This window comes from Trachypithecus francoisi, unplaced genomic scaffold, assembly GCF_009764315.1.
Source record: "Trachypithecus francoisi isolate TF-2019V2 unplaced genomic scaffold, Tfra_2.0 Contig01461, whole genome shotgun sequence".
NCBI lineage: Eukaryota > Metazoa > Chordata > Mammalia > Primates > Cercopithecidae > Trachypithecus > Trachypithecus francoisi.
The window spans coordinates 2,383,278-2,394,639 of NW_022681433.1; the positions used below are offsets into that span (position 1 = coordinate 2,383,278).

Below are 11,362 nucleotides of genomic sequence, written 5' to 3' on the forward strand. Positions count from 1 at the left end.
GAGTTTGAGACCAGCCTGGCCAACATGGGAAACCCCATCTCAACCAGAAGCACAAAAAAAAAAAAAAAAAAAAAATTAGCCAGGCATGTTGGTGGGCACCTGTAATCCCAGCTACTCAGGAGCCTGAGGCAGGGGAACTGCCTGAACCCGGGAAGCAGAGGTTGCAGTGAGACAAGATTGCGCCACTGCACTCCAGCCTGGGCAACAAGAGCAAGACTCCATCTCAAAAAAAAAAAAAAAAAAAAAAAGACGTAAATAGGTTAGTGAGTGGGTTCTGATCGGTACTCCTCAGTTGTAATACACCTCTTTCTTTCCATAGCATACCAAAATCACGTACAATTCCAAAAGTAAACTGGCTGTCTGTATAAATGTTAGTTCCCTTATCTTGTGCTAACATGCAAGTTTGGGTGAGTGCTTAAGAATTCAATGATTTGGGCCACGTTAACTTAGGTGGAGATTTCAACTTAATAGGCTGTTGAAAAGCTGCAATAGTGTATCCTGCTTAAAATTCCCCATTTGTACTCCTGAGGTAAGAACCATTTACAAAGAAGGTGATATCAAGGTCTCTGAGAGGAGTTCTGGTGATGTCAGAGTGAGGAAATGTGAATGACTGTGTGACCGTGATACAGTCACAAGGTTGTCCTTCAGAGGGAATGGGAAGAAGAGTGGCTTGATTGTTTTGACTGTGGTGGACAGTGATGTGAGAGGAAGACAGTGGCAGGGTTTCACAGGAGGTGAGTCCGAAGTGGAAACGTGTTAGGTGTTCTCAGTGACTTCTAATGTCTGAACTGCATGGGGTAAGTAAAGGTTGAGTGAATGACTAAAAATAAAGTCAGTTCTGATGGAGCAGCAACTTCATACAAGCAAGAGGAGAAATGCTTGAGCCTCTGGGTCTAAAAGGATGCTAAATTACCAACCAGGCCTCTGTCTTCCCTTGAGTTTTGGGGTGACGACCCCCTAAAGCATGTCTCTTCTTTTGTGTAAAAAAGGGAAAGGGGTACTGAATATTGGAGAGACCAAGTGGGAAAAGTGGCTAGAGAGGACTTCAGATTTTGAAATGCAGATACGGAAGGAAAGTCTCAAAGTAAGGTGATTGGAGGTGGTTTCGTTTTAGTTACGGCAAGTAAGGACAGGCAATTGTGAAAAAGCCAGGGATCTAATTCCAGCAATAGCCAACCAATCCTACAAACCCTGAGTTAATTTTTGGTATCAGGGAGAGGCATAGTGATTTAAAAAAAAAAAATCACTTCTAATGGATGCATACACTAATACAAGATGTTAATAATAATAAGGGAACTGTGAAGTGAGGAGAGATATATGGAAGTTCCCTGTCCCTGCTGCTCAATTTTTCTGTAAACCTAAAATAAAATCTAATTTACACACACACACATACCCCTAAAAAGGGATCTCTGCTGGAATTTGCAAGGTTTTCTGTTTTCGGGGGTTGTTCTTTGTTTTCCTACAGGCTCATAATTTCAAATTAGTGATGGTTCCTTTTTTTCTATATACATAAAGGCTGGAAGAAAACTTGTTGAACCTTTATATTCTAAGAACTGAGTAATTATTCTACAAACCAATAAATATTAAAACGTCCTATAACGAACTCATTTAATCTTCACACAATCCCATGAAATACTACTGTTCACACTGTACAAAAGAAGAAACAGTTCAAAGAGACAAGTCGAACAATACATACTAGAACGAGGCGACTACTGTGGATTCCAAAACCAAAGTTCCAAACCACAAAATAGAATCTAGGAAAACTGGCGCTTTCGAGTGTCGTCAGTTAAAACAAGGAACACCAGAGAAGGATCGCGATATTACACAAACTACTATTCCCAACATGCAAAGCGGATTCTTTCCCTCGGTATCGGCCGGGGAGTCCGAGAGCCCCAGCAGCCCTCGGGGCGCGAAAGGCAACCTGGGAGCGGCAGTTCTCCTGGGCGCCTAGTATTGTCGCCCACGCGGCAGTAGCGGTTTCTACGGCTCCAAGCCAGCGGGTCCTGTGAAGGCGAGCAGACGCGGAGAAAGGACGCGGGAGTGAGAGAGGGTGAGTCAGCTACTGTCTAAACGATAAAGGGAGGCAGCTCCGCAGGGTAGGGCTGAATTCAGTAAATGGGCTCGTGCTGCGGTCTCTTGGGAGACGCTGCTATCTTAGCGTCAGCGAGGGAAGGTTGAGGAGGAGCCAGAGCCGGGTCCGGCAGCCTTTCTCGCCATCAGCGCCCGTCGCCATCTCCACCATGCAGTCCCGGGAAGACGCCCCGCGCTCTCGCCGCCTCGCCAGTCCCCGTGGTGGGAAGCGGCCCAAGAAGATTCACAAACCCACAGTTTCGGCCTTTTTCACGGGTCCAGAGGAATTAAAGGACACGGCCCATTCTGCAGCCCTGCTGGCACAGCTCAAGTCCTTCTACGATGCGCGGCAGCTGTGTGATGTGACCATCGAGGTGGTGACGCCTGGCAGCGGGCCTGGCACGGGTCGCCTCTTCCCCTGCAACCGCAATGTGCTGGCCGCCGCGTGTCCCTACTTCAAGAGCATGTTCACAGGTGGCATGTACGAGAGCCAGCAGACCAGCGTGACCATGCACGATGTGGACGCCGAGTCCTTCGAGGTGTTGGTCGACTACTGCTACACGGGTCGTGTGTCTCTCAGTGAGGCCAACGTGGAGCGCCTGTACGCGGCCTCCGACATGCTACAGCTGGAGTATGTGCGGGAAGCCTGTGCCTCCTTCTTAGCCCGACGTCTTGACCTGACCAACTGCACGGCCATCCTCAAGTTTGCAGACGCCTTTGGCCATCGCAAGCTGCGATCCCAGGCCCAGTCCTATGTAGCTCAGAACTTCAAGCAGCTCAGCCACATGGGTTCAATTCGGGAGGAGACTCTAGCAGATCTCACCCTGGCCCAACTGCTGGCAGTCCTACGCTTGGATAGTCTGGACGTGGAGAGTGAGCAGACAGTGTGCCACGTGGCAGTGCAGTGGCTGGAGGCTGCTCCCAAAGAGCGGGGTCCCAGTGCTGCAGAAGTCTTCAAGTGCGTGCGCTGGATGCACTTCACTGAAGAAGATCAGGACTACTTAGAAGGGCTGCTGACCAAGCCCATCGTGAAGAAGTACTGCCTGGACGTTATTGAAGGGGCCCTGCAGATGCGCTATGGTGACCTGTTGTACAAGTCTCTGGTGCCAGTGCCAAACAGCAGCAGCAGCAGTAGCAGCAGCAACTCTCTTGTATCTGCAGCAGAAAATCCACCCCAGAGACTGGGTATGTGTGCCAAGGAGATGGTGATCTTCTTTGGACACCCCAGAGATCCCTTTCTCTGCTGTGATCCATACTCGGGGGACCTTTACAAAGTGCCGTCACCTTTGACCTGTCTGGCTCACACTAGGACTGTCACCACCTTAGCTGTCTGTATCTCTCCTGACCATGACATCTATCTAGCTGCCCAACCCAGGACAGACCTCTGGGTGTATAAACCAGCTCAGAATAGTTGGCAGCAACTTGCAGATCGCTTGCTGTGTCGTGAGGGCATGGATGTGGCATATCTCAATGGCTACATCTACATTTTGGGGGGGCGAGACCCTATTACTGGAGTTAAATTGAAGGAAGTGGAATGCTACAATGTTAAGAGAAACCAGTGGGCATTGGTGGCTCCACTGCCCCATTCTTTTTTATCCTTTGACCTAATGGTAATTCGGGACTATCTCTATGCCCTCAACAGTAAGCGCATGTTCTGTTATGATCCTAGCCATAATATGTGGTTGAAGTGCGTTTCTCTGAAGCGCAATGACTTTCAGGAAGCGTGCGTCTTCAATGAGGAGATCTATTGTATCTGTGACATCCCAGTCATGAAGGTCTACAACCCAGTTAGGGCAGAATGGAGGCAAATGAATAATATTCCCTTGGTCTCAGAGACCAACAACTACCGGATTATCAAGCATGGCCAAAAATTGTTGCTCATCACCTCTCGCACCCCACAATGGAAAAAGAACCGGGTGACTGTGTATGAATATGATATTAGGGGAGACCAATGGATTAATATAGGTACCACATTAGGCCTCTTGCAGTTTGATTCTAACTTTTTTTGCCTCTCTGCTCGTGTTTATCCTTCCTGCCTTGAACCTGGTCAGAGTTTTCTCACTGAAGAAGAAGAAATACCAAGTGAGTCTAGCACTGAATGGGACTTAGGTGGATTCAGTGAGCCAGACTCTGAGTCAGGAAGTTCAAGTTCTCTTTCTGATGATGATTTTTGGGTGCGTGTAGCGCCTCAGTGAAATGCACAGGATCAGCAGGGTTTGTTGTAACTGAATTGAAACACTAAGTTGTTTTTACTGTTTTGGAAAATATCTTAAATATCTTTTTTGTTCCTAAAGGAAAGGAAAAGTTGATTAACTGCTGGTTTGGTTTAGAAAAAGTAATATTTGAAATACGAAGGTAATTTAATATTACACATTTTAACACTCAAATCAACCTTCTAATAATTTTCTGTGCTAAGGGTCCAGTATTTATTTGATTATTTAGTATGTTTATGTTTCATGACACTAATTTAGTCTTTTGATAAATTTTACATTCTGTTTTGGCAGTAACTTTTGAATTTTAATTTTTATAATAGAAAAATGATTAGGAATTGCTAGATAGTGTTTTGAAAGCTTATCTTTTTCTTCGGAACAATGTAGATTTCCAAAATGGTTAACCTAAGGGGTCTTTGCAAAATGTGTTATAAGTTAAACATAATTTGAGAAGTTTTACTTTTGTTTTCTTCTGTGAAGAAAAAATGCAGGCCGGGCGCAGTGGCTCACGTCTGTAATCCCAGCACTTTGGGAGGCCGAGGTGGGTGGATCACCTGAGGTCAGGAGTTCAAGACCAGCCTGGCCAACATGGTGAAACCCCATCTCTACTAAACATACAAAAATTAGCTGGGCCTGGTGGCATGTGCCTGTAATCCCAGCTACCCAGGAGGCCAAGGCAGGAGATTTGCTGGAACCCGGGAGTCAGAGGCTACAGAGAACCGAGATTGGGCCACTGCACTCCAGCCTGGGTGACAGAGCAAGACTCCGTCTCAAAAAAAAGTATATGTGTGTTAGAGTGACTGAATGGTGATTTCATTTATAATAATACAGAGAATAGCTATAAGCTCATTGACAGTAAAAACAACAAACCAGGAATCTGCTGTTTGAAAAGAAGTTTTGTTTTAATTTTGGAATTTAGGATGTAGATTTGCAAAGTGACCAATTTTCATCTAAAAAATTATATTCTGGTTGTGTCACCAAATCACCAAATCATCAAAAAACTTTAAAAAAGAAGTAACTTGCTTTGTAGATTTGTATTGTTGATCTAAACCTGATACATGCTTCGTTTAATCAGAGGAATAATCCTTTTTTCCGCTGGACATGTATAAATTTCACTGGATTGTATAAATTTTTATCTATTGCCTTAAAAATGTATGTGATTCTCAATATGTTTTAGCTGCACAGTTTTGGTGTTCATCTTAGAGGATTCTTCAGCAGAAGTGATATTTCTTTACTGTTTTGTGAGGTAATACTGATTTTGAAAATATATATAAGCTAAAAACAGTATTTCGTTGATATCAGTAGTCATTGTGTTAACTATAAAGTCAAGTGCCAGGAAAGAACTTTAAAACTATAAAGCTGTGTATAGAACTGTTTTGTGTAGCATGAAAATACTCTGTCAACTTTTTAAAGTCACTAAATGTTCTTGATTATCAGCTTGAAGGTATTTTTGTATTACAAGTTGACAGTTGCTGGGTGTAGTGGCTCATGCCTGTAATCCTAGCAACTCAGGGGGCTGAGATGGGAGGATTGCTTCAGCCCAGGAGTTTGAGAGCAGCCTGGGCAACATAGCAAAACCCCATCTCTACAAAAATAAAAAATATGTCTGGGAATGGTGGCCCAAGTCTGTAGTCCCAGCTATTTGGGAGGATCACTTGAATGTAGGATCACTTGAGCCTGGGAGTTCAGGGCTGCAGCTGTGATCCTGTCTCTGCACTCCAGCTTTGGCAACAGAGCAAGATCCCATCTCTTAGAAAAACAAAGTTGATAGTTAAAGAACATAAGTGGATGATGGCATTTGAGGCCACTGGTGAAAGTATGTTTTCTCTAAAATATTTCTCTAATAGTGATATAAATGGCTATTTTATTATGATGTTTGTATGTGTTTTGTATTTCTCTGTAAACCGTGCTCCAGTCTTTGTTTTTCTGTTACCATAATGTAAGAGAAAGTCCAGGAACAGAGACTAAATCCCACGAAACTGACATTGTTAAACACACTAAAACAAAAGTACTTACCTCTTGAAGATTTAATATATAATGGTTGACATGATACATGTACATGATAAATGACCAGATGCTTATGGTCTACATTTTCCTTTATCCTGTTAGTATTACCTTCCTTAATCTTTGTTCATTAACATGCTAATTCCTCTTCAGTGTTTATTTTCTAGTGACAGAATGTTAATATTTGTTACACCCTGGCAGAAGGGAGAGAAAGGTGTTTGGGGTGGGTAACTAAATTTTTGAGTAAAATATCCTAAGATGAGAATGGAAGAGGGAGACACAAAAAGAGTTATAACAAAAAACAATGGGTTTTTTTTAGCCATTTGACTGGCTCTTTAAATAGTCTACAAGACATTCATGTTTAACATCACTTTTAGTGAAATAAAATGTGCCGTACTAGTATGTGCTTCAAAAGGATAGATGTGCTTTAGTGCCCTAAGGCTAAATTTTGGTCATTTGACATCAGAGATGTTATAAGTATTGCACTTAATACGCGCCTATTTCTCAATAGTGTTATTTTTTGGCTAGCATTTTCTTTACCATTATCTTGTTGATAGCTTTTTGTTCTCTAAGGTTGAAACATGACAGTGCTAATCTCAAACAGATTACCCATCTGCAGAATTAAGGAAAGCAGTTTATGTATGAAAGACATTCTCCAATTCGTCATTCTCAACCTTTGAATTAAAGCTTAGACTAAATAGTAGTATATCGTGGGAAGGATTTTGGTTTTGTGATATTTCTGTGAATTAAGGAATAGATGTTAACCATTATTTTGTAGAAAAGTGATTTGTATGTGGTTAATTATAAATAAAACTGGTACCAGAACTTATGCTTCCTGACTTCTTACTTCAGTGATTCTACTAAATGTATAAAACTTTTGTGTGTGCAGTTAATTAGGGGTCCCCAGCCCCCAGGCTGCAGACCTGTACCGGTCTGTGGCCTGTTAGGAACTGGGCTCACACAGTGAGCTGCAGGCAAGCGAGTATTAGCTCTGCCTCCTATTAGATCAGCAGTAGCATTAGATTCTCATAGGAGCATAAACTCTATTGTGAACTGCATGTGCAAGGGATCTATGTTACATGTTCCTAATGAGAATCTAATTAATGCCTGATGGTCTGAGGTGGAACGATTTCATCCTGAAACTATCCCCATACCCCTAGTCATGGAAACAGGTCCCTGGTGCCAAAAAGGTTGGGGATCACTGCAGTGCTGAAATCCCTTCATGACAACATAATTGTATAGTTTTCCAATTAATCCACACATATTTTAGCAAACACTTAATATAATGTCATTTGTCAGACTACCATCTGTAAGATTTAGAATGACATTAATTATCCTTTGTATTTATGTCCCTGTAGTCTGAAAAGCTGAGAACCCAAATTATTGTAAATTCTTTTAAATGCAGATGATAAGTAGCATTAGGGTTTTCAAAAGGATAAAATAGAAACAAATTTAGCCACTAACTTGTCTAAATATGGATTAAAGATTGAAATTAAGTAGTAATAGCTCTTTTTCATCATTTTTAATTGAGCAGGGATTTATTTTTTAATTTTTATATCTTGTTGAGAATCTGAGGAAAGCTTTTGATCCATTCCCAAGCAAAAGGGACATAATTATAATTTCAAGGATGTTTCCCATTTCTGAAGCTCATCAGACCCAAGGTAAGATCACTTGTAATAGGATCTCTTTTGCCATACCTGCTTAAAAATGTCAACACCCCTTTTATTATTCTAAATAACCTGATTTGTTTTTAAATAGAGACAGGGTCTGTATTAATCTGTTCTCATGCTGCTAATAAAGACGTACCCGAGACTGGGTAATTTATAAGGAAAAGGGGGTTTAATGGACTCACAGTTCCATGTGGCTGAGGAGGCCTCACAATCATGGTGGAAGGCAAAAGGCCAAGCAAGGTGGCTCATACCTGTAATCCCAACACTTTGGGAGGCCAAGGTGGGCGGGATCACATGAGAGCAGGAGTTTGAGACCAGCCTGGCCAACGTGGCAAAACCCCGTCTCTACTAAAAAATACAAAAATTAGCTGGGCTTGATGACAGGCACCTATAGTCCCAGCTACTCTGGAGGCTGAGGCAGGAGAATCACTTGAACCCAGGAGGCAGAGGTTGCAATGAGCTGAGATCATGCCACTGCACTCCAGCCTGGGCAACAGAGACTCCATCTCAAAAAAAAAAAGTCACACTTTACATGGTGGCAGACAAGAGAGAGCATGTGCAGGGGAGCTCCCTATATAAAACCATCAGATTTGATGAGACTTATTCACTGTCAGCAGAACAACACAGAATAGACCCACCCTCATGATTCAGTTACCTCCCACCGGGTCCCTCCTGTGACATGTGGGAATTATGGGAGCTACAATTCGAGATTTGGGCGGGGACACAGACAAACCATATTAGAGTCTCATTATTTTGCCTAGGCTGGAGTGCAGTGGCACAATCATAACTCACTGTAAACTTGAATTCCTGGGCTCAAACCATCCTCCCACCTTAGCCTCCTGAGTAACTAGGACTACAGGCACACACCACCATTACCAGCTAATGTTTTAAAATTTTTTGTTGAAATAATACACTCCTGGCCTCAAGTTTTATCCTCCCACCTCAGCCTCCCAAAGTGCTGGGATTACATGTATAAGCCACCATGCCCAGCCTTATTCCAACTAAGGCTTTATTATTTTTTTGTTTTTATTTTTGTTGAGACAGAGTCTTGTTCTGTCTCCCAGGCTGGAACTCAGTGGTGCAATCTCAGCTCACTGCACCCTCCGCCTCCCGGGTTCAAGCAATTGTCCTGCTTCAACCTTCTGAGTAGCTGGGATTGTAGGCGCCTGCCACTACACCCAGCTAATTTTTGTATTTTTAGTAGAGACAGTGTTTCACCATGTCAGCCAGGCTGGTCTCTTTTAACCATGTAAGGTCTTCCACGGCTGCATCCCAAGTCTGCATTAAGATTTCAGAGGCCAGCTTTCCCTGTAGTAAACTTAAAGCATTTTTCAGGCAGAAGCAGAATCAATTGTGAAGATATTTGAAGATCCAGAAACTACAAGGCAAATGCAGCCAACCAGGGATGGTAGGATACTGTTTGACTACCTGGCAGACCAGCTTGGCTGTAGGCAGGAATGTTTAGATTAGCTCTACAGATAGGCAAAATTCCAATATGAATGTGGGAATTACTCAGGAGCAGCAGCGTATCTTTATTTTTTTAGAGTGTTGGTGAATTCTTAATTTACAGATTAGCTGTGTTTTGCTTCACTTGCAAGTGCATTGAAGGTTCCAGCAACAGATAGATAATAATTCTGTGCGTTCTCCACTCCAGTCTCTTCAGCAGAGAACATGGCTCTTTCACTGGTCTCTGTTTTCTTCAGTCACCCCAAAGGTCACAATAATATTATTAATCTCTTCCTTTACCAACCACAGTATCTTAGTGCAATTCAGACAACGTGTCCACACATTCTTCACTATTTGACTACAGCAGTTATAACAAAGAAGGATGCTCAAAAGCTTCAGCAGGTGCTGAAAGATCTAGTCGAAGTTATTCAACAGGAGTCTTAAACATATAAAGACCCAATTACAGAATTTATTGAATGCTGATGTGTTAACTTTGACTTTGATGGGGCTCAGATAAAGCTGAGGGAATGTGAATCAGTGTTTGTGAATGACTTCTTGGTGGCTTGTCTTGAGGATTTCACTGATAATGCCCATCTCTTCCTATTTGAGACTTTCTATCACAGCTACTAGTATATTGGCATTAACATGTTGGCAGACAAACTAAACATGACTCCAGAAGAAGCTGAAAGGTAGACTGTAATTTTGATTAGGCATGTAAGACTGGATGCCAAGATTGATTCTAAATTAGGTCATGGATAACAGTGCAATCTCACCCTATCAGCAAGTGATTGAAAAGACCAAAAGCTTTTCTTTTAGAAGTCAGATGTTGGCCATGAATATTGAAAAGAAACTTATTCAGAATAGCAGGTCACAGGCTCCTAACTGGGCAACTCAAGATTCTGGCTTCTACTGAAGAACTGTAAAGAAAAGATGAAAAAACTATAGGCTGGGTGCGGTGGCTCGCACCTGTAATCCTAGCACTTTGGGAGGCCAAGGTGAGTGGATCACCTGAGGTCAGGAGTTTCAGACCAGCCCAGGCAACGTGGTGAAACCCCATCTCTACTAAAAATGCAAAAATTAGCTAAGCGTGGTGGCGGGCACCTGTAATCCCAGCTACTTGGGAGGCTGAAGCAGGAGAATCATTTGAATCCAGAAGGCGGAGGTTGCAGTTAGCTGAAATCACGCCATTGCACTCCAGCTTGGGTGACAAGAACAAGACTCAAAAGAAAGAGAGAAAGAAAGAAAAGAAAGAACTATTATATAAAGGGTGATGTACATTTTAGAAACAACATATTGAGTATAAATTTTGAAGAACTGGAATACACTGGCTATGATTCATTTGGAAAAAATTAGCTGAATGTGGTTGCACATGCCTACTTGGAAGGCTGCAGTGGGAGGATTGCTTGAATCCTAGAGGTCAAGGCTACAGTGAGCTGTGATCATGCTACTGCACTCCAACTTGGGTTTCAGAGCAAGACCCTGTCTCATAAAAAACAACAACAACCAAAAAAACCCTAGTCAGTATGGAGCCACCTTTCTCCAATAGAGTCAAGCTTTTACATTCTTACCTCCAAAGCTAAAATTGCTGGTTGGAACTGCTATGTCTCAATCAGGAATATTCTTTTGGGGAAAACTAATCCTTAATTCTTGGAAAACTAGCCAAATCAGATTTATGTGAGTGGGGCCAAAATATTCTTCTAAAACGAATATGCCTTAAAGGAGAGGAGTCAGGAATCTCAATTATAAGCAACAGAACCTTAATTTAGATAAGAAAACAAAATAGGATCTTTTTGCCTATCATAATGAGAAAATCCAGCAATGGCACTCACTTCAAACACAGCCTAATCCAGAGTCTCAATGTTTACAGGGCTTTCTCTATATACAGAGAAATACATATGTGTGTGTGTGTGTATATATGTATATATAATACAGAGACTGTATCTTGGGACAGTGTTTTTTCTC

At 42.3% G+C, this 11,362-nt stretch overlaps 1 protein-coding gene and 1 pseudogene across 1 annotated transcript; both read left to right on the top strand.

Moving 5' to 3' along the window:
* Window positions 1-1,782: 1,782 nt before the first annotated feature.
* On the top strand, window positions 1,783-7,109 carry KBTBD6 (kelch repeat and BTB domain containing 6). Its single transcript, XM_033234281.1, has one exon. The coding sequence runs from the start codon at window positions 2,241-2,243 to the stop codon at window positions 4,263-4,265; it is 2,025 nt and encodes a 674-aa protein (XP_033090172.1). The 5' UTR covers window positions 1,783-2,240; the 3' UTR covers window positions 4,266-7,109.
* A 2,064-nt stretch (window positions 7,110-9,173) lies between these two features.
* On the top strand, window positions 9,174-10,339 carry LOC117096340 (annotated as a pseudogene).
* Window positions 10,340-11,362: the final 1,023 nt, after the last annotated feature.